This window comes from Hypanus sabinus, chromosome 28 (genome assembly GCF_030144855.1).
Source record: "Hypanus sabinus isolate sHypSab1 chromosome 28, sHypSab1.hap1, whole genome shotgun sequence".
Classification (NCBI taxonomy): Eukaryota; Metazoa; Chordata; class Chondrichthyes; order Myliobatiformes; family Dasyatidae; genus Hypanus; species Hypanus sabinus.
This window is the reverse complement of record NC_082733.1, coordinates 7826350-7850108: the sequence shown is the minus strand read 5'-3', so window position 1 is coordinate 7850108 and position 23759 is coordinate 7826350. Positions and strand designations below refer to the sequence as shown.

Sequence of the window (23759 nt, the reverse complement as noted above, 5' to 3'; positions counted from 1 at the left end):
TCATACTCAGCCTACAAAACACAGTGGGATTTGTCATGTGATCATAACCTGACTGAATAGTTTTGTCAACTACGTGGCTGTTGAGTTTGGCTACCTGACAAACACGTCCCTCTCCATAGTGCTAATAACTGTTGTTAATCAGAAAGTAGTGTTATAAAGGAAAATGATTTTTAAAATGAAAAATACTTTAAGCCTACTTGAATGTCTGTAAATATGTGTAAAATTAATTCATTTATTAATACAGTGCTAATCTGCATGTTCATTAGCCTAAAATAGACTCTTAAATCATAGTTCACAAAGCCTAACAGACTCCATCTTTCACAAGCTTTCAGCGAGCGACAGGCAGTTAGTTCATTTTTAGAGTGTTTGGATTTTGTAAGGTGTCATTTAATGCCACAGTGTTAATTAGCAATGTGACGCATTAAAGGGACATAAAGACACCAATGCAAATTCAAATCACGAATGCCGCTGATTTCTACTTGGTGTTCAATGTAAATATTTAAAACATTTATTGGGCCACTGTTGAAGGATGTGTGTGAATAATGGGCTGTGTAAATAAAACGAAATCCTTTTGTCAATGAACCTGTGTCTATAATAGAGAATTCAATGTGTAGAATGTAAATAAGCAGGAATGTGAATGGCAAGTCTAATCTTTAATTCATGTAATAAAGGATCTATTCTAAACTGAGGTCTTCTCCAAGTTACAGCAGGGTTCCATTTCTGTGAACTGTTTGTAACCCAAAAAGCTCACAAGTCAGAAATGTGGCTGTGAATTGAATATTCAGAAAATGCCTGCGGCAGCCAGCTAATCTATCCCACCACCTCTTGTATATTCTTTCCTATGTATAGTTGTTCATAAACTAGGAAGGACCTGCATCCTCAAATAGTTTAATCTGATGTGATTTCTTGTTACTTTATGAATTTGAGAGAATGGATTTGATTACATGATGTTAAAATTAATCTGACAAATTGATGCAACCTTTTTATATCCATAGCTTACTTATGTTGTGTTTCTCCAGCTTTAACTCTTATTTTTCTGACAATAAGCTCTGGGTTGAAGTTGTTCTGTCTCCATGGAAAATATGTTTGAACAGTCCTCCAGAGGTTTGTCCAGGCAACAGAGTTTTCCCATTTGAACTTCAGCATCATTAAATCGCCAATGTTTACATCAGTATAAATCAGAAAAGAGTAGGTTTTGTTGGTAGTAATGCTCTCCACTCTGAAATAAAATCAAAGTTTCTACATTATAGGAGACACAAGAGATGGTAGATGCTGGAATCTGGAACAACACGTGAGATGCTGAAGGAACTCATCAGGTCAGGCTAGGGAGGGAATGGACAGTTGATGTTTCAGCTCATTTTAAATTTCCCTTCCATCAGTCCAGATGAAGAGTTTTGACCAAAAACACCAACTATTCATCTTCCTCCATAGGTCTTGCCTGAGCCAATGAGTTTCTGCAGCTTTTTTTCCACTGTAATAAAATGGTCATTCTGGTGAGAGCTTTAAATATATGTAGCACAACCATTCCATTTACTGTTAAATAAGTAACTCAGAAATTTTGAGCTTAAAATATCTAGTTGATAATTACATTTCCTTCTACAGTTGTCTGGATATGTAGAAATTTATGCTGGATTAGAAGACTCAAACCAAATGTAGAAGGTCAAGGATGTAGATCCCTGTATAAATAGTTAAGACCCAAGGGTTTGATTACAGTAATACTTTGATCTTCAATAATAATCTTTCAGCGCACTGAATCTGTGCAGCAAAGAGTTCAGGTAGGATTCTTGTGTCTTTATTGCCCAGTCAACACTGGTCATTAGGAAACTAATGTACTAAAGTGTGATGCTCTCACTGAAACAACTGTAGATATTTTTGACTACCTTGTTGAATACTACAACTTTTCCATCGTTTTTAGGGGATATGAGCTGTGGTTTTACAAGCAGGAAGAGCAGATCTTCAGTCACATTTCATTACATGGTAAAAATAATCAGCGTCCCTGAATCTTTAAGTTCATGTGTTTGTCCAACTCTTTTCAACAGTTTTTATTCTGAGGTTTATGTTATGGATGTACCCGACACAAGCCTACATGCAGCAGGTGGACATTGTCCAGGAAAATTAGAAAGTAATCTTGGTAAACACCATTAAGGAGAGAGGTGATAGATTATTGATGAGAGACAAAACCAAAAGGACCTTTTTGATAATTAAAGAAAGCATGCTTGATGTGATGGCTGGTATGTGTTTCAATGTATCACAAAAAAACTTCTAGGCATTTATTGCGTATTTGTTGAATATTATTTCCTTGCATTGTACTTGTGACTGAACTTCAAAAATAGTGATTGATTTAGGGGCAAGAGCAGTTGATCTGTTTTCCTTTCCATTAAAGGAAAATTGAGATCAGATGTGATACTTCAGTCGCAATTTAGAAATGGTTTCGTCTTTCATTTTTGTTTATGCATGAAATGTTAGTCTGTTAGACTAATGAATAGAGAAAATGCATCTAGTTGTATTTCAATTAGCAGATGATATAGGAATAAATTCCACTGTGTAAGGGGAACAGAATAACTAAAATGCAGGTCAGAGATTATTAGAATATTGATTGCATTAATCCTAAATGTATTCTTGCCCTTTTTCCTATCACAATAACTCTAAAAATGCAAATAGACTCATTATATACCCAGCAGCTTTTTCAAAGTTAACCAGCAAACTGGTATCACAAACACTAGGAGTTCACACACTGAAACAGAAAATGGAAACAAGTAGACCATTTGGCCCTTCTTGCCTCTCCTGCCTCATCATGGTTAATTTTCTTTCATTGCCATATACTTGCTCTCTTACACTCCATCATGCCTTTTGTATTTACAAATATATCGATCAATGGCTTGAGTATACTCAATGAATTGGCCTCCACTGCCTGCTATGGAAGAGATCACCTCCCTGTGAGTGAAGAGTTTTCTCCTCATCTCAGTCTTATCCTGTATCCTGGCAATGTGACCCCTGGTCACTTTTACTTTGGTTCTAAAGCACCCCAGCAAAAGGAAGTATCCTCCCTACGTTGGGCCTGTCAGAATTTTGTATTTCTCGATGAGATGATCTTACTTCTAGACACCACTTAACCTCTCCTCTTACAACAGTGCAACTATTCCTGGAATCAGACCAGTGAATATTTTCCAGATTTTGGAGGGCAAGGTGCATACTTAAACACTACAGGATAAGTGTGTACTCATCCAAAGTCTCATTTGCACATTATATTTTGTAAGGTTCATGTCTCTGCTTCAGCATTCCCCTGTGAGGTGTAATTTTTGAAGTCTTCTGCCTTTAGAAATCATACAGCTGCCAGTTTATCCATGTTATTGTGAGATGCAGAACAAATACAAAAGTGAGCATTGGATTTGTTGCTTCTATGTCGTAAAAGTACAGTACTCACAACTTGATAGGTAGATTTTCAGCATCACCCTCTGTTCCAAATAAGGACACCTTCAGCGATGGTTCCAACTTACGGTGCTCTGTCTGGTTGATGAAGCGAATCTTGAATTGGTAATGATAGACTGGGCAAAATGAAATAAAATCAGTTATGAAGTGACATGCAAGTTTATAGCTAGTGACCTTGGTGCTTTCTGCCACCTCTGATTTTCTTCTCCACTTCCCCGTACAGGCTAAGTGTTGCAAGGGTTATTTTGAATGGAAAGCTGTGTGAGCTGGTTATCAACTCCGCATTGGAGATAGCCCACCTTGCCTCACATCTACACGAGAACAGTAAACAAGCAAGAGAAAATCAGCATATCCTGGGAATGTCCTGCTGAAGGTTTTTGGCCCAAAATGTCAACTGTACTTTTTTCCATTGATGCTGCCTGGCCTGCTGAGTTCCTCCAGCATTTTGTGTTACACAAGAACAGTTTCCACTGCAGGTCCTGTTAGATTCAGGAAACCAAGCACGTTTTTATTCTGTACCCTTAATGAACAGATATTGCAGCAACCTCTCTACTCACCACCATAAGACATAGGAGCAGAATTAGGCCATTCAGCCCATCAAGTCTGATTCCAGATCCCACTCAACCCCATGACACCTGCCTTTTCACCATTTCCTTTGATGCCCTGACCAATTGGGGAACTATCTGGGTTAGAGGTTCAAGTTCTGAAAGGTGTCCATTTAAATATGTTTTTATTATTTTTCCTGTAGGGAAGCAATGGAAATAATCAGCTCACCTTTATATGGCATGTTAGCACGGGTTTTCAGAAACATTTTTTTGCTCCTTTGTGTTCGGACCTTTTTAATATTGTAGCCCAGTGTATTGCATCGATTCTTCCTGCAGCTCAGACAGACTCCCTTGTTAAACGTGCTCAGGTCACTGCACCAATATGCAACACTTTGCTTGTCTTCATTCAGCAAAGAATCAATGAACAAGTGTACTGATCTCTCATGTGCACACTTCACAGTTTCTGTAATACCTAAGAGATGACAAAAGAAATGAACAATTGACATGACAACCTTCTGAGAATTGTGGAGTTAGTAAAATTACAATATGTCATCTTTTTGCTGGGATGATGTATGATGCAATGATGGGTGCAGATGCGCACAGTGCAGAAACACAGGCACACATCCACTGGCTCGATAGGCTATTTGAACTGCAAGTGGACCCCATAATTTGTAAGTGTGCAGAGTAATTACTGTATATAGAAATGCATGCTTGCTATTACATTTGATCAATGTTTTCCTGTCTATTGGTTTTAATCCTGAAATGAGTTTATTAACTTAACCTATGTGCCGTGGAACTGATTGAGACTAACTTCTTGGATTGGCTCTTTTAATTGATAATACTAATATCTACAACTTGATTTGCCTGGGGTAATATACAGAAAATCCTGGATGGACTTGGCATATATGGAGAGGAAAATGTTCCTCTTTACGTGTGTGTGTGTGTGTGGATTTATAAAGATTTTGCATCTGTAAAATACATTGCCTGCTATTTTGATAATTATAAGGTATAATTATGCATTCTAAGATATTTTTATGTGTTTAGATGTTTTACTCATGTATCCAGTATTAGAGGAAGTAGATAGTTTATAGGGGAAGCAGGATGTGATTGATAACTGAGATGAGGAAGTGTTAATGCGGCTGGCCCATGTCATACCCCACCCAATAAAAGAAATAGAAGTCTTGAGGCCTACCTAGAATTCCGTACTGCGCGATGTGATTGTAGACGTGTTTGATATGACAGCCAGGTTGGAAAGTGCCACCATTTGGATAGAAGTCATAGTGGGCCACGGGTTGATTGATTCCAACACTCAGGCCCATGTGCTCTTGCGTGAAGGTGTGAAGTGCATCTACAAAGCTTGCATCATCAGGAGATAAACGTTCTGTTGATGACATGCCTTCAAACAGGGGTCCAGCAGGATCAAGACCTGGGCAATAAACAGTAGAATACATATTTCTATGCTTGCATTTCATGACTTCCAAAGGGGATAAATCAATTAATGGCCAAATAAAGAGTTTATTGGATCTTGATTGTGTTGAAATGTGAAGATGTGGCACAGCAAGATCTTTAAAGCAGGCTGGAAAATTCAAGGTACCTATTCGGAAATAAACATTTGCCAGTACACTGGAGGAGATGCTTGTTTTCAAATAATTGCAAAGGATATATTGTGTTCAGCTGGGAGTGCAGACAGGGATTTAGGTGTAATACCTTCAATAGTGCACCACGATCTCTGTACCATGCTGAGAGGTTAGGCTTGATTTTGTGCTCAAATTTCCAGCATAGGACTTGAGCTGCGCAGAAATTGTGCAAACGTGGACAATGTCACCCTGGTACTTGACTACAAGTGTCCACTTTCAGGCAGTATTTAGATACTGCATTCCGAACAGTAATGATGCATTTTAACATAAAAAAACTTCAAAGATGCAATGAAATAGTTTGAAAGTGATTGGAAATCTGTCATAATACAATACAATAAAGCAATCTGAAGTTATTCATAAGTCAGTGGCAGAAATGACAATAGAATGATTTTTAAAAGCACGGGGAACTAACTGGTGGTACCATTATTAATATTTTATTTCTGTATTATTTTCTATAAGCAGGATAGTGGCTGAGGTATTTTATAAAAGCCACTGAGCCCAACAGAAACGTAAGACAAAAACCACACTTGTTTAAGATCAAATTCCTGAACTACCCTTTGTAACATTTTCTGATTTTGAATTGAGATGCGTGATGTGGCAGTATTGATGGTTGAGTGGTGTGAGTGCTGTGTTACAATACTTCCAGACTGATACCCTGGGTATGCATGGAATTCCTCAGGATCCTGGAAATCTGGATCCAACTTTCAATCTCCCTTCTTTTCACGTGTCAACTTCGCAAATTTAAGGGTGGGGGGGAACCAGACAATTAAAGGGTTTAGAGTCTTTGAAATCCAGACTCTCTCATATTTGTGGGATGGTTGTGGGAGGGGGTTTGAGGGGGAACTCATTATTGGGTATTATTCAAAGTCTTCATTTAAATTATGGTTCTTTATATGCCACAGGAAAAAAAAATGATAAGGGCTCAGTGGTGAAGAGTCAGTGGATTTAAGGAGCACCTACAAAATTTACTTTAGAAAATACACTCAGAGGCCAATTTATTAGGTACACCTGTACACCTGTTCATTAGTGCAAATATCTAATCAGCCAATCATGTGGCAACACCTCAAAAAGTATTAAGGCTAAACATCAGAATGGGGAAGAAATTTGATCTAAATGACTTTGATGATGGAATGATTGTTGGTGCCAGATGGGGTGGTTTGAGTATTTCAGAAACTGCCGATCTCTTGGGATTTTCACGCGTGACTTTCTCTATAGTTTACAGATAACCAAAGAACTTCCAGGGAATGGCAGTTCTATGGGTGAAGAGCCCTTGTTATTGAGAGAGGTCAGAAGAGAATGGCCAAACTGCTTTAAGCCCACAGGGAGGAGACAGTAACTCAAGTAACCACACGTTATAACAGTGATTGTGAAGATTAGCATCTTTGAATGCACAACACTTTGAACCTTGAAGTGGATGGACTACAGCAGAAGGACACCATGAACATACCCTCAGTGCCCACTTTATTAGGGACAGGTGGTACCTCGTAAAGTGGCCACTGAATGTACATTTAACTGCATAATCAGAATTAGGTTTAATATCACAAGCATTTGTCATGAAATGTGTTGGTTTTCAGCAGCAGTACAATGCACAATATAATAACGGAGACAGAAACAATTAATGTAAATATACATCTTATAAAATAGTTAAATAAGTAGTGTAAAAATAGAAATAAAGAAGTAGTGAGGTAGTGTTCACGGCTTCAATGTCCACTTAGTAATCAGATGGCAGAGGGGAAGAAGCTGTTCCTGAATCGCTTTGCGTGTGTCTTCAGGCTCCTGTACCTCCACTCTGGTAACAGTGAGAAGGAAGGGGGCACGTCCTGGATAATGAGGGTACTTAATGCCTTTTTGAGACACCAATCCTTGAAGATGTCCTGGATGCTGGGAGATTGCTGCCCATGATTGAGCTGACTAACTTACAAGTCCCTCTGGCTTATTTCAGTCCTGTGCAGGAACTCTTCCCCCACGCCCTTACCGAACAGTGATGCAGCCAGTTGGAATGATCTCCACAGCACATCTGTAGAAACTTGCAATAGCTTTGTGAAAATATGAATGAATAGAATGAGGAGTGGGTTGTAGTACAGAGTCCAGCGTTTGGAATTACAGCCCGTCTGATTAATGGTTACAGAAATGAAAGAAAGCCCTGAACGGGTCAGAACGTGTAACACATGATGACATCAGGTGAGACCAGCAGCAAACAAAAATCATTGCTTTTCATTGTTGTCATGGCTGTGAATTTTAACTAGTTTAGGGTTTCTTTTTGTCGGTTACACAGCAGTTACTATGGGAACATTTTTCTTCGAAGCTGTCTTCAGTCACAACATGATTGATGTAATTAGCAGCAAATAAAGGTTCAGTACACTGTAAACAGCAGGGATGCTGCCGATGCCTCGTGAACAACATTCAGATTATGATTCATTTATGTATCACATCTTCATTGAAGCATACGTGAAATCCGTTGTTTGCATTAACCCACAAGTATCGACATACATTCTGACGCCACTGCGTTCACAGAATGCCAGAATCAGGAACAGCATCTAAACAGGCAATGATACTGACTCCCACGCAGTTCTGAAGCCCCAGGACAGCCTGTCACTGGCCTCCACCTGCCACTGGACTCACAAAAGGCAGGCATTGAGCCTTCGACTTCCCGGTTGGACTGAGACTATGAGACCCAGGGCTCCAGTCTTTCCCAACTCCTAGATCTCCGATCACCTGTGGGCTTCGATCTTCTGCATCAACCCAAGCTTGTTGGTGATGACAAACAAGGTCCCTGAGCTCTAACCCTTGAACATTGGACTTTCCGCTGACTGGAACCACAACCCCTAGGCCTTAAACTCGGGTCTTTGCTGACTCACGTACATAGGGGGTCACTTACCCTTATTCCTCCTGCCAAAACCAACTGATATCTCACTAACCTGGGCGGCAGGCACTAACCCTCTGCCTCACTAATCTACCAGCCCAACACTTGGCCACAGATGCCCTTTGTCACTGTCCACATCGCTGGCCTTTGAGTACAGAGCAACAGCCGCCCCCGCTCCGAATGTTGTCTCAGAGCTGCAATTTCTTTGGACTGAAAGCCACAGTTTCCTGAATTTCAGGAATGTAACATTAGAAATCACTTTCGTGATAACTTTCTAACTTTCATGATAAATAAACAAAGGAGATAAAAAAAAGGCAAATCCCATGAAGGGGCAAAGGACTGGGACTATTTGAACAGATTTTTCAAAGAGTGAGCATAGGCCTTCCTCTGTGTTCTACGATTCTGTAAGTGAATTAGCAATTCCTTTCCAGTGCGTTCCCTGCGAAGGGGCAGTGCAGTTTTACTGACTGCCTTTAATAATGAAACAAAGGCACCAGGTTTGGGAGAAGGGTTGTGGACATAGTTCTCAGCACATCACAGAAACAAGCCTCCCCTCTAAAAGAGGCTGACTACACTTCTGACTGCCTCAGTGAAACAGCCAGCATAATCAAAAGCCCCCTCCCCGCCCATGCCAAACGTTTTCTCTTCTCCCTTCTCCCATCGGGTAGAAGGTACGAAAGTCTGAAAGCATGTACCAGGCTCAAGGACAGCTTTCATCCCAGTGTAATACACAGTCCCTAGAATGATAAAATGGACTCTTTATGACACAATCTACCTCATTCTAATCTTGCACCTTACTGTCTGCCTGTACTAAACTTCCCCAGTAGATATAACATTTTATGCTGCAATCTCTTTTAACCTTGTCCTACCCCGATGCCCTGTGTAAGTAATTGATCTGTATGAACAGTATGTTCAATGTACCTTAGTACACCTGACAATAATAAACCAATTCCAGAGTAACTGTCAGGAACGGGGCCGGATGGACCCAAACCCAGGACGCAGACACTGAAGTACTAGGGGGAGGACAGGATGGGGGTGCCATGGCACTGAAGGGTAGAGCTGGGGTTCAGGTAGTTAGAGTACAGGCAGGCAGACCGGAGCAGGCTCCCGAAGTTCGAATTCAGGTAGACAGGTCCCCAAGGTTCGGGTAGGTAGACAGGTCCATGGGGTTCGGGCAGGTAGACAGGTCCCCGGGGTTCAGGCATGCAGGTAGACAGGTCCCCGGGTTTCAGGCAGGTAGACAGGTCCCCAAGGTTCGGGTAGGTAGACAGGTCCATGGGGTTCGGGCAGGTAGACAGGTCCATGGGGTTCGGGCAGGTAGACAGGTCCCCGGGGTTCAGGCATGCAGGTAGACAGGTCCCCGGGTTTCAGGCAGGTAGACAGGTCCTCGAGGTTCAGGCAGGCAGGTAGACAGGTCCCCGGGGTTCAGACAGGCAGGTAGACAGGTCCATGGGGTTCAGGCAGGTAGACAGGTCCCTGGGGTTCGGGCAGGTAGACAGGTCCCCGGGTTTCAGGCAGGCAGGTAGACAGGTCCCCGGGTTTCAGGCAGGTAGATAGACAGGTCCCCGGGTTTCAGGCAGGTAGACAGGTCCCCGGGGTTCAGACAGGCAGGTAGACAGGTCCATGGGGTTCGGGCAGGTAGACAGTTCCCTGGGGTTCAGGCAGGTAGACAGGTCCATGGGGTTCAGGCAGGTAGACAGGTCCCCAGGGTTCGGGCAGGTAGACAGGTCTATCGGGTTCAGGCAGGTAGACAGGTCCCCAGGGTTCGGGCAGGTAGACAGGTCCATCGGGTTCAGGCAGGCAGACAGGTCCCCAGGGTTCAGGCAGGTAGACAGGTCCCCGGGGTTCAGGTAGACAGGTCCCTGGGGTTCAGGCAGGTAGACAGGTCCCTGGGGTTCAGGCAGGTAGACAGGTCCCCAGGGTTCAGGTAGACAGGTCCCTGGGGTTCAGGCAGGTAGACAGGTCCCCGGGGTTCAGGTAGACAGGTCCCCGGGGTTCAGGCAGGTAGACAGGTTCCCGGGGTTCAGGTAGACAGGTCCCTGGGGTTCAGGCAGGTAGACAGGTCCCCAAGGTTCAGGCAGGTAGACAGGTCCCCGGGGTTCAGGTAGACAGGTCCCTGGGGTTCAGGCAGGTAGACAGGTCCCCAAGGTTCAGGCAGGTAGACAGGTCCCCGGGGTTCAGGTAGACAGGTCCCCGGGGTTCAGGCAGGTAGACAGGTCCCTGGGGTTCAGGCAGGTAGACAGGTCCCCGAGGTTCAGGCAGGTAGACAGGTCCCCGGGGTTCAGGCAGGTAGACAGGTCCCCGGGGTTCAGGCAGGTTGACAGGTCCCTGGGGTTCAGGCAGGTAGACAGGTCCCCAAGGTTCAGGCAGGTAGACAGGTCCCTGGGGTTCGGGCAGGGTAGACAGGTCCCTGGGGTTCAGGCAGACAGGCAGACAGGTCCATGGGGTTCAGGCAGGTAGACAGGTCCCCGGGGTTCAGGTAGGTAGACAGGTCCCTGAGGTTCAGGCAGGTAGACAGGTCCATCGGGTTCAGGCAGGTAGACAGGTCCCTGGGGTTCAGGCAGGTAGACAGGTCCCCGGGTTCAGGCAGGTAGACAGGTCCCTGGGGTTCAGGCAGGTAGACAGGTCCCTGGGGTTCAGGCAGGTAGACAGGTCCCCGAGGTTCAGGCAGGTAGACAGGTCCCTGGGGTTCAGGCAGGTAGACAGGTCCCCGAGGTTCGGGCAGGTAGACAGGTCCCCGGGGTTCGGGCAGGTAGACAGGTCCCCGAGGTTCAGGCAGGTAGACAGGTCCCCGGGGTTCAGGCAGGTAGACAGGTCCCCGAGGTTCGGGCAGGTAGACAGGTCCCCGAGGTTCGGGCAGGTAGACAGGTCCCCGGGGTTCAGGCAGGTAGACAGGTCCCCGGGGTTCAGGCAGGTAGACAGGTCCACGGGGTTCGGGCAGGTAGACAGGTCCCCGGGGTTCAGGCAGGTAGACAGGTCCATGGGGTTCAGGCAGGTAGACAGGTCCATGGGGTTCAGGCAGGTAGACAGGTCCCCAAGGTTCAGGCAGGTAGACAGGTCCCTAGGGTTCAGGCAGACAGGCAGACAGGTCCCTGGGGTTCAGGCAGGTAGACAGGTCCATGGGGTTCAGGCAGGTAGACAGGTCCCCGGGGTTCAGGCAGGTAGACAGGTCCATGGGGTTCAGGCAGGTAGACAGGTCCATGGGGTTCAGGCAGGTAGACAGGTCCCCAAGGTTCAGGCAGGTAGACAGGTCCCTAGGGTTCAGGCAGACAGGCAGACAGGTCCCTGGGGTTCAGGCAGACAGGCAGACAGGTCCATGGGGTTCAGGCAGGTAGACAGGTCCCTGGGGTTCAGGCAGGTAGACAGGTCCCCGGGGTTCAGGCAGGTAGACAGGTCCCTGGGGTTCAGGCAGGTAGACAGGTCCCTGGTGTTCAGGCAGGTAGACAGGTCCCCGGGGTTCAGGTAGACAGGTCCCTGGTGTTCAGGCAGGTAGACAGGTCCCCGGGGTTCAGGTAGACAGGTCCCCGGGGTTCAGGCAGGTAGACAGGTCCCTGGTGTTCAGGCAGGTAGACAGGTCCCCGGGGTTCAGGTAGACAGGTCCCCGGGGTTCAGGTAGACAGGTCCCTAGGGTTCAGGCAGGTAGACAGGTTCCCGGGGTTCAGGTTGACAGGTCCCCAGGGTTCAGGCAGGTAGACAGGTCCCCGGGGTTCAGGCAGGTAGACAGGTCCCCGGGGTTCAGGTTGACAGGTCCCTGGGGTTCAGGCAGGTAGACAGGTCCCTGGGGTTCAGGCAGGTAGACAGGTCCCCGGGGTTCGGGCAGGTAGACAGGTCCCCAGGGTTCAGGCAGGTTGACAGGTCCCCGGGGTTCAGGCAGGTAGACAGGTCCCTGGGGTTCAGGTAGACAGGTCCCTGGGGTTCAGGCAGGTAGACAGGTCCCCGGGGTTCAGGCAGGTAGACAGGTCCCCGGGGTTCGGGCAGGTAGACAGGTCCCCGGGGTTCAGGGAGGTAGACAGGTCCCCAGGGTTCAGGCAGGTAGACAGGTCCCTGGTGTTCAGGCAGGTAGACAGGTCCCCGGGGTTCAGGTAGATAGGTCCCTGGTGTTCAGGCAGGTAGACAGGTCCCCGGGGTTCAGGTAGACAGGTCCCCGGGGTTCAGGCAGGTAGACAGGTCCCTGGTGTTCAGGCAGGTAGACAGGTCCCTGGGGTTCAGGCAGGTAGACAGGTCCCTGGGGTTCGGGCAGGTAGACAGGTCCCCGGGGTTCAGGCAGGTAGACAGGTCCCTGGGGTTCAGGCAGGTAGACAGGTCCCTAGGGTTCAGGCAGGTTGACAGGTCCCTGGGGTTCAGGCAGGTAGACAGGTCCCCGGGGTTCAGGCAGGTAGACAGGTCCCCAGGGTTCAGGCAGGTAGACAGGTCCCCGAGGTTCAGGCAGGTTGACAGGTCCCTGGGGTTCAGGCAGGTAGACAGGTCCCCAAGGTTCAGGCAGGTAGACAGGTCCCCGGGGTTCAGGCAGGTAGACAGGTCCCCAGGGTTCAGGCAGGTAGACAGGTCCCCGAGGTTCAGGCAGGTAGACAGGTCCCTGGGGTTTAGGCAGGTAGACAGGTCCCCGGGGTTCAGGCAGGTAGACAGGTCCCTGGGGTTCAGGCAGGTTGACAGGTCCCTGGGGTTCAGGCAGGTAGACAGGTCCCTGGGGTTCAGGCAGACAGGCAGACAGGTCTAGGTGGCTAGATAAGCTGGCAGAGAGCCCTCCCTGGGCGGGCCGCATATATCCCGGGTAGGGACGCCCCCCCCATGGCCTTTTGAAGGTGTCCTCGACGGTGGGGAGGCCAGTGCCCGTGATGGAGCTGGGGAGTTTGCAACTGTCTGCAGCTTTTGCCGATTCTGTGCAGTGACCCCTCCATATCAGATGGTGATGCAACCAGTTGGAACGTCCTCTGTAGTAAATCTGTAGAACTTTGTTAGAGACTTTGGTGACATAGCAAATCTCCTGAAACTCCTAATGAAATATAGCCACTGTCATGCCTTCTTTGCAATCAATATGCTGGGCCCAGGGATAGATCTTCAGAGATGTTGACACCCAGGAACTAGAAACTGCTCATCCTTCTCAATGCTGACTCCTCGATGGAGCACTGGTGCATGTACCCTTCACATCCTCTTCCTGACGTCTAACTGACATTGAGTGCCAGGTCGTTGTTACGATGCCACTCAACCAGTCAATGTTTCTCACCCTTGTCGCGATTTGAGATCCACCAGTTATATCATTGGCAAATTTATACATAATGTTTGAGCAGCACCTAGCCACACATTTATGGGTGTGGAGAAAGTAGAGCACTAAATGTGTACAGAGAGTCCTGAATGCCACAGATCTACCCTCAGCAGACCACAATCCTCCTGGTTCATCTGTGGCTTTTTGTTTGGGTATATCCAGCATGTTCTCAAAGGCACACACTCATCCACATTGGCTTTTATCCCACTGCTATAAGACTATTGAACAGTCCCCTAGTACGATAAAATGGACTCTTGACGTCACAAGCGGTAACAACAGTGGCATGTTCATTCAGATTCAGTTCACCAACTCAAAGCAATCCTGTAAGTACCCTCCACTTCCATTTTCCATACCCTCCTGGTCTTGACCGATGTTGCTGTGGTCTTAAATCTTTGCCTATACTGGGGGAGTAGAAGTACAGCCAGGTGATTGGACTTTCCAAGGTGCAGGTGTGGGAAGACATGGTGAGCACTCTAGACGGTGAGATATCGGGTCAAGTGTGTCGGCTCCTCTGGTTCCACAGGCGGGGCAGGCTCGATGGGCCGGATGGCCTACTCCTGTGTGGGAAGACATGGTAAGCACTCTAGACGGTGGTATAACGGGTCAAGTGTGTCGGCTCCTCTGGTTCCACAGTTAGTTGTTCAGAGACTTCTTCAAGCTGGCCTGGTTGAAATCCCCCACAATGATAGAGGAGGCAACAGGGTGTGCTGCTTCGTGACTGCTGATTACAGAGCTTCTCCAGTGCCTGTGTGATATTGGTCTGAGATGGAATATACACCTCTACTGAAGCGATGTTGGAAAATTCCCTCGGCACGTATAATGAATGACATTTGACCTTTAGATGTTTGAGGTCAGGTGAGAAAGAACCAACACATCTGTACACTACGATGAGTTAATCATAAAGTGTACTCCACATCCTCTGCCTTTAAAAATCTGAGCTGTCCTGCCATCGAGCAGCAGCGCTGCTTCCGATATGGCATGGGCAGCCATGTTCTTGTACAGCATGGACAAAGCCCTTTGACCCAAGCAGACGGATCATGTCAACGGCGTTGCCCACACAACTGGTGTCAATTTCCTGCACTCGGCCTATATCCCGCTGCACCAGGTGTGTCCTCTATTGCACCTGCCCCCACCACTTACCCTGGTGGCTCATTCCATACACTCACAGGAAAAAGATGTCCCTCACTTCTCTTTAAAAGATATCCTGTTTCACTCTTATTCTGTGCCTTTAGTTTAGGTGGTGCCCTTAACTAGGGGGTCCAAACTTATCTATGCCTCCTAAAATTTTAAACACTTATATATGCTCACTGGGCACCTTATTACACCCTGTACCTAATAGAGTGGCTGCTGAGTGTATGTTTGCCTCTCATTCTCCGATGTTCTGGGGAATAAAGACCCAGTCTGGTCAACCTCTCCCTACAGCTCAGGCTCTCTAGCCTTGGCAACATCCTCGTAAATCTCATACATACCCCATAGATATGACACGTACATACCAAAACCTTCAGGAACATATAAAGATGGACATCTTTTCAAACAACAGGAATTGGAGATCTGGAATTCTCTTGTAAAGAGATTGGTACCATCAATACAGTTGGAGCTCTGAAGGTGAGAGGTATGGGAGCTGAAGCTGAACTATCGATCAGCTGGGATCTTACTGATGCGTAGTAAATGGTCCATTCGGATAGTGGAAGACCTGACTTTAGCCAGATTCTCCCATGTGTTTAAAGAATTCATCGAGATGGGAAAGTTGGTTGACGAAATGCAAGCACTAACAGCTGGGTACAGTATACTGTACGTTTCATTGTGGATATAGAAGTGATATAGTGAAATGCAGGATCTAGATCTAGAGGCAGTATATGCAGAGTGAAACGCTAGGGTTGACTATATAGTCTAATAAATGGATAATGAGGCAATTTTGTTTTGACAATTTTTTGCAGTTCCCAAAACACTTTAATTTGACTTTTGAGAATCCTGGTTTAATAGGTGAATCATTGGGTTGGCTTGTAAAAATCCATCAAAGTAATATCAATAACAAGTCCTTTTTTAATGCATGAAAAAACAGATTGTCAATAGCTGCGGAATATATAGATCTCCAGGGATGACTTGCGTTATAGTATGAAATACAGCATTGCTGTGGGGTTGGGATAAACCCCAGCCACTGTCTACCTCCCAACTTGCACCAAAGTGCCTTTACCCAATGAATTCTGCATCCGCTGACTTGCACTGTTGAAAAATAATCTGCTCCCTGAGATTCTCAGCAACAGAACCCTTATCTAGCCGGGAGACTGTTTGTCAATGGGCAGTCCTACCTTCTCCAAGCATACAGGTAAAGAAACAGTGACAAGAAGAATTTAACCACTTGGTTATGATTGATATAGAACTAAGACAATCCAATGATCATTACACATCAGGCAAATGATTCTGCAACCTGAGTTGTATCCAAGAAGTACACAGGAAGAACATATTCTGCTTGGTAAAATGACCTGATTTGATATGGTCATCGGTTAAATTTATTTTATTTCATATTGCATTGTCCTGAGAATGTTTTATTGGATTCTCAGCAATGTTTCATTATAAACAACATGAGGAATGTTGACTTTGAACATGTGTTTTTCTCCATGAGGAATTTGCATAAATCCTCAGACATTATTTGCATTTTCAGTATTACCTGTAATTCTCCCAATTTTGGTTGGTCCACTGATATAACTTCCAGCAAATCCTGAAACATGAGCCCCAAGACTGTATCCAATCAGATGAACCTTCGCTTTTGAAATCCTAAAGTATTCCTGAGAATGTGGAAGATTCACACTGTTAGTAGAGGCATCCTTGCAATCTTCAAATGTCAAATGGAAAACATTTTAATGCAGGAATATGTAGACAGTCCTCTGTTGCCACCAATGGCCAATAAATAAAGACTTAAGGAACGAGAATAAAGTTGCTCAAATTAGTTGCTCTTAATCAAAACCATGAAGTGCTCAACTTATAAATGACTGCCATGATAATTTAAACATTTGCTCTGTACAGACCTCAAAATTACCTGCTGTGGACAGATTGCCGAATGTCTCTTCCCGCCCCAATTTTTGATTATGCTCTGATGGTACTTTAGTGACAAAATGCCTCAGGATGTCCTGAGATTGTGAAAAGTGGAATAAAAATGGAAACTTTTTTGTCGTGCCATCTGAATTAATTTTGAGATTTATTTTAGATGAGATGAGAACAATTAATTTTCATTTTAAATTTTTTATTGCCTTTCATTTATTAGGGTTTGATTGACTCATGTGCATATCCAAGAAAATATATGATTAGCGTGGTAGCAGCATAGCGGATTTTTCTTTGCCAAGGTTTTCCAATAGATTGTTGCCTAATATTCCCAAATCTAGAAGTGCCAGATGTTATGAAAGTGTTTGGAAAATGCAGAGAATACTGTTTCTGCTCAAATTGGAAATTGGGTAACCTCATAACTGTACCAGTGGAAATTTTTCATTGTGATGTTTACATCACGTACTTGAGCAAATTCCAACTGAGTTTTGAGAAGATATCAGATTTTAGAGGACCAGCTTTGGTAAAATAAGCAATACAGTTCCGAGATCTTGAAAACACAACTGCTAAACTTAGTTAATTTGGATCCTGCACTAATCTTATAATGGACCATTCAATTTGTGCCAAAGATTCTGCATCCATCTTGCATCATACTCATCCCCCTTAAGTTCTATTGTACTGTGAGATAAATATCAGGCTCACTTACTTGGCTGGCCCCCTGCTTTTCACTCTCAAGCCCGATAATCTATTATCGACAATTGCATCGTTGCACTTAACACTCCAAAAGCCCTTGGTTCCCATGCTGTGTATTGGCACAAGTTGTCAGAACTCTGCAGCACTCTCCCCACCCTCTTTCTGACGGTCTGGTTTCACTGGCCCTCTGTTTCCAACACAAGTTCTCTTTTGCAAATTCCTCCATAAACTCACTGAAGCCTGTCCCTTTCCTATAGTCCCGGCTCCGTCCTTTGTAGCAGATATTGTCTCAATTCACCAAGTCTTTAATCATCTACATTTTAGCTCTGTAATGATATCTATAAAACCTCTCAAATGTTAAATGTGCCTTCGTACATTTTCTTGAGCACACCAGTTATCTCTTCTCTCTCTTCAATGGATTTGCAATCGTTTACCCTCTGTTTGGGGAATCACTCTTTTAAAGTTACTACTTAATTAGCCTTTTGGCTGGCTGTATTTGAGGAGTACATCAACGAAGATGAAATAGTTTCTGCTGTCATCAAAAGATTTTACAGCATGTTACATAGCAAACGTTGAAAATGGAACGTCTGGGGTGTGATTAATGTGGGACAGGATGGTTAGTGAGCTGGTAACACTGCAGGTACAGAGAGAGAGAGAGGTATGTGGCCATCGGGCATGACAGGCATCAGTAGTCAGTTATGCCTCTCTGTCATCATTGTGTTTGATCCGTTGTTTCCCGTTGACATGCTCTCTGGGTAGCTTGGTCTAACCCTGCACGATCCTAGCTGCAGGCAGTGATTCCACTTACACACAGAAATCAGTTCTGTGGTTAAGTGATTCTATTTAGCTTTTATGTTATTTATGGACTCCGCCCCCCCCCCCATGCTATTAAAGAGATTTATTTCTGCCCTTTAACTAGATTTGTCTTTGCTTTTCCTCGATTTAACAAGTCTCACCCTGAAAGCTTTTTAACTGAGTCCACACTGTGGAAGCACTTGGATTGCTAGCTCATGGTTTGCAATGCGACGCAAGGCGTAGTCTGCCTGCTGCTGTGAAAACCCAGATCAGAGGTGCCATTGGCAATAAGCCCGTCGTCAGTGGCAGCACTGTCAAGAGGAGATCGCAATGCTCATGGGGTATCACTCCTGGTCTAACTCATGTTTAATTGGAAATGTCCTGAATAAATTTTCAACTAAAAATAACATTGAAAACTCTGAGGGTTGTTCTGTCCAGACCACTTGCGTCAGTGGTTTATCTCTTTCTCTGGGCAACTAAAGACAATTAATGAGGGGCAAAAACGTGCTGGAGGAACTCAGTGGGTCAGGCAGCATCTATGGGAGGAGAGGAGTGGTTAACCGACGCAGGGTCTCCACTTGAAACATCGACCATTTCTTCCACCCCCTCACCCAAAGATGCTGCTCGACCCATTCAGTTCCTCCATCTGTTGTGTTCCTCAATGAATATGGGGATTTCCTTGGATGCTCACGGAGTAAGTGAGTGAAACAAGGCAATAGAAATCAGCGTCACAGAAGTGTGCAAATTAGATTTGGCAAATTCTGCTTTCCATCTGAAAGTTACACTGAAGATGCAGAAAAAGATCTGCGTGTAAATGGAACCAAAAAATGAAAGCAGAATCTCTAGCAAACAAATAAACTGAGCAATTATATTTTGAAAGATTAAACAGAAGAAAATGTAACTGAACAGAACGGAGCTAACAAAACCAAAGGGAATGAACAATTTAGAGGAAAATGAGAGATAAACAAGTAGAAGGACATTTCAAAGGATAAAAGATACGAAAATAACAGGGGAAGTGGTTGAGAACAAGGTGGATAAGCTCTCAGAAGTCATCAGGTTATTCCTTTTTATTTTGCATGAGATTTTTCCACTTTCACTGTGCAATTTGTGAACTCTCCATGATCTGTATTGGCTGGGGGCTTGTGTCTCAACTAGGAACCTTTGGCCTGAAGATTCACTAACACTAGAAAGTCGATTGTTCATTGATCGGCTGGCAGGCTTCCTGATCCGAGCTTTAGTCTGGCCATTCTAGTGTTTTAAATTGGTGAGCATCAAATTGAAGTGCTCCTGAATCGGTAGTAATTGTATTCATTGGTCTGAGCAAGGTTGGACCAATTTCACTCTGTCCCTTTCCATCTACAACCTGTGACAGTAGAAATGATTCTGGGATTTTGCAGCTGCTTTTTTTAGTTTTTAATTGAACAGTATTTATTCTCCACCACTGAGTTTTCTAATCACTCAGTAACAACCTTAAGTATTGATCAGACTGCAGGACAAAGAAGATCAAATCAAACATAAGCAATAACTGTGACGGAAAGGAAACTATTACAAGATCTCCTGTTTTTTATAGACTCACCTCCAGCCAGTCCAATAAATCTGCAATCTCCTGGCCGACTATTCGTGTATTCTTCACTGCGACTGGATAATGTCGATGCGCCAGAGTCAGCCAATCAACTACAATCACATTAACGTCCTTCAGTTTTACTTTGAGTGCCGCGGACAACTTCCAGATCCAGCCTTCGAGGGCTCCATCAACCTGGAGAGACCAGGAGTTTGAGGTAAGTGAGAATCCATTTTGCACTACTGTCGTTTATAAACATATAACAATCACAGCACGGAAACAGGCCATCTCGGCCCTCCTAGTCCGTGCCGAACTCTTAATCTCGCCTAGTCCCACCTACCCGCACTCAGCCCATAACCCTCCACTCCTTTCCTGTCCATATACCTATCCAATTTTACCTTAAATGACACAACTGAACTGGCCTCTACTACTTCTACAGGAAGCTCATTCCACACAGCTATCACTCTCTAAAGAAATACCCCCTCGTGTTTCCCTTAAACTTCTGCCCCCTAACTCTCAAATCATGTCCTCTCGTTTGAATCTCCCCTACTCTCAATGGAAACAGCCTATTCACGTCAACTCTATCTATCCCTCTCAAAATTTTAAATACCTCAATCAAATCCCCCCTCAACCTTCTACGCTCCAATTAATAGAGACCTAACTTGTTCAACCTTTCTCTGTAACTTAAGTGCTGAAACCCAGGTAACATCCTAGTAAATCGTCTCTGCACTCTCTCTAATTTATTGATATCCTTCCTATAATTCGGTGACCAGAACTGCACACAATATTCCATGAGAAGTTTATACTGTGAGAAACGTGCCTGAGTAGTAAGGCATATGATCAACACATGGGAATATAGGATTGTTGTTCTCACAGAGATATGGCGGAAGGAAGATTGAGACTACCAGGATGATGACATCACTCAGAGATCACAATCTGACAGCCAGTGTTTACACATCACATGACCTCCTCAACCCTCCTCTTCTAACCCGTGAGCATTGCTCTTTCCTTTTTTTTTAGGAGAAACTCAGTTTTACTTTTTTGTAATTTTTTTTATTGAAGTTCATCATCAAACAAACATTTCCATAAGATGTGTTTCAGACATTGTACCTATACATCATATAATCATATATATCAGAAATCTCCACAAAGTATTTATCTGAGGTATACACTTATAGAAAAGAGTGGAGAGAAAAAACAAGCAAAAGGAAAGAACCATGTACATGTAGGGAGTGATCTTTTGTTTTTACAACAGATTCATTGATTTGTGAGAATAAAGTCAGGCCGATGAGACATTATTTAGTTAAACCATTTTTCCCAGTATGAATCAAATTGTTCCAAATTGGATAAAATTCTTATACGTTTGATTGGATTTAATAGCCCATTGACATTAAAAGAAATAGATTTTACCTTGTCCTTAGCCATCTGTATTTATTACCACTGAAATTAGAATAAAACTTAATCGATCTACTCCCTGAATAAATACGAACCAAGAAATGCAGATAATAACAAAAATGGCAACGAACGTGTGATTCCAAGGCTGAGGTCACTAGTAGATGACCCTGTGTTGAGCTAGAGGAAATGTCTAGCTGTGGAGGATAACCCCTCCTACTTGTGAGTTGAGGGCCCCCATTGCAGTATTCATAAAAGTCAGTGAACAAATCCATTACACAAAAAAGATTTCCCTGTGTACTCCTCCTCTCTCTCTCTCTCTCTCTCTCTCTCTATATATATATATATATACACATACACACACACACACACACACACACACACACACACACACACACACACACACACACACACACACACACACACACACACACACACACACACACACACACACACACACGTGTTGGCGTGTGGCCTAGTGGGCAAGGCAGCAGACTAGTAACCTGAAGGTCACTGGTTCGAGCCTCAGCTGAGGCAGTGTGTTTGTATCCTTGAGCAATCTACGACGTCATCGGTGCCAAGCTGTTTGGGTCCTAGTGCCCTTCCCTTGGACAACATCGGTGGCGTGGAGAGGGGAAGGCCAGCAGTTTGGGCAACTGCCGGTCTCCCATACAGCCCTGCGCAGAAACTCCAGGCGCAGATCCATGGTCTCTCGAGACCGACGGATGCCACCACCACACATACACACACACAAATATATATATATATTCTCATTTTGGTGGGGAATAAAGAATAACAACTAAGTAATATAAAATCCACATTATAATAAGTATTTCTCGAGATAGGTATTTCACCGTGTACTTTTGCTTTCATTTAGCTTCTCAACATTTTTCAAGTTAGCCAAACCTTATGGCTCTTCTGAAGGGGGTGAGGACTGTCTTTGGGAAACTCCCGGTCTCTTCCTGATATATTTCTCTCGGCCTCCTCCCGTCTCCTGCCTTCTCGATTCTCGCACTGTTTCCCAAGCGGAGCGGGACAGTTCCTCAGTCAGGCTTTCCCTCACACTGACACTGACCGGCAAACCTCTGGCCTTCATGTCTGTAGTCGCCTCTTCCACCATCTGGTACAACCGTGTCCCGTTGTCATAAAACACTCGAAGTTTAGCAGGGTATAGAATTTGAAATCTAATCTTATTTTGCTTGCGTACTCGCTTTACTTCAGAGTATTCTTTGCGTTTCTGCAGGACTGCGGGGGGACCGCGGTGGTCAAAATATATTAATTTATCGTCGAAAAACACTCTCTTCTTACCCCAGGCCCTTTGTAGAATCTGTGTCTTGGTGCTGTACCAAAGGAATTTAATTATTATAGAGCGTGGCTTTCTGTCCTGGGTAGGTTTCGGAACCAGCGCGCGGTGCGTCCTCTCGATTTCCAGCTTCATAACCGAGGGAAGATCCAGCACGTCCCGCAGCAACTTTTCGACAAACTCCATCATAGATGAGCCCTCTACTCCTTCGGGAATGTTGTAGATTCTGATATTTTTCCGCCGTGATCTTCCCTCCAGGTCAAGCAGTTTACCTTCTTGGTGATGTAATATTTTTATTGGCTTACTCAGTATCCGTTCCACATTTTGAACGCGATCTTTCACCTTCTCGATTCGAGTCTCTGCCACGGCTATTTTTTGATTAACGTTGGTGAGCTCTCCCTTAATATCTCGGAGCTGCTGCTTTATTTATTTCTGGACCTCCATTATTTCTTTCAGGATTTCGAAGATATTCGCCACTTCGCCTGAGCGAGGCCCAGCAGCCGCCTCGCTCGCACGCGGTCGGGTCGGAGAGCCGCTCGCTGCACTCCTCTCGGACACAGGCTCCACAGTGTCGCTTTTTTTATTTCCATTCCTTTTCCCCATTCTTGCCCCTTTTTTCAGTTCAAATATTTTTTGAAAAATACTATATTTGATGGAATAACGGGGCTTAATGCGCGTTTTTCCGGAGGAGCCTGTGACTTAAGCTGCCATTCTCGACGATGATGTCACCGGAACACAGCCTTGCTCTTTCCATTCCATTCTCCCTCATGTAATCGTCAAGAGCATGTCTCCATCATGCTTCATTCTTCAACACACAACCAAACACAGCAGGTAAGCTGCATTTATCAAACTAGCGAAATGGCTAAAGGAAGGCTAAGCCAAGTTTGGGCAGGGTATGGAGGGCAATGGTCTTGGTGCAGGTCAATGGGAGTAGGCCGTTTAAAAGGCTTGGCCTAGATGGGGAAAGGCCTGTTTCTGTCCTGTACCTTGCTATGACTCTATGACTGTAAGCATTCATGAACTGTTATCAAATGCACACTGATGTAGAATCTACAGCAAGTTTAATCTTTCTTTCTTCTAAAATTCAAAACAATTTAATTGTCAAAGCTAATATTTAGATTACATTTATTAATTTCTTCTCAATTGCAGAGTAATCTCATATTAAGATAGAATATTATTATTTGTTATATATTATTTTATATTATTATTTGTTCTTCTGCCATCAGGCAAATGTTACAG

At 44.7% G+C, this 23759-nt stretch overlaps 1 protein-coding gene across 2 annotated transcripts in view; it reads right to left on the bottom strand.

Moving 5' to 3' along the window:
* The window catches only part of lipca (lipase, hepatic a), a 336816-nt gene that overhangs the window by 3542 nt on the left and 309515 nt on the right, over positions 1–23759 (bottom strand). For both annotated transcript variants that reach the window (XM_059952565.1, XM_059952564.1), the window contains exons 4-9: positions 19841–20020; positions 16406–16523; positions 5167–5400; positions 4204–4446; positions 3425–3545; positions 1001–1219 (exon numbers count right to left, since the gene is read on the bottom strand). In XM_059952565.1, coding sequence (XP_059808548.1) covers positions 1001–1219; positions 3425–3545; positions 4204–4446; positions 5167–5400; positions 16406–16523; positions 19841–20020 — 1115 coding nt within the window. The remainder of the gene's footprint in view (positions 1–1000; positions 1220–3424; positions 3546–4203; positions 4447–5166; positions 5401–16405; positions 16524–19840; positions 20021–23759) is intronic.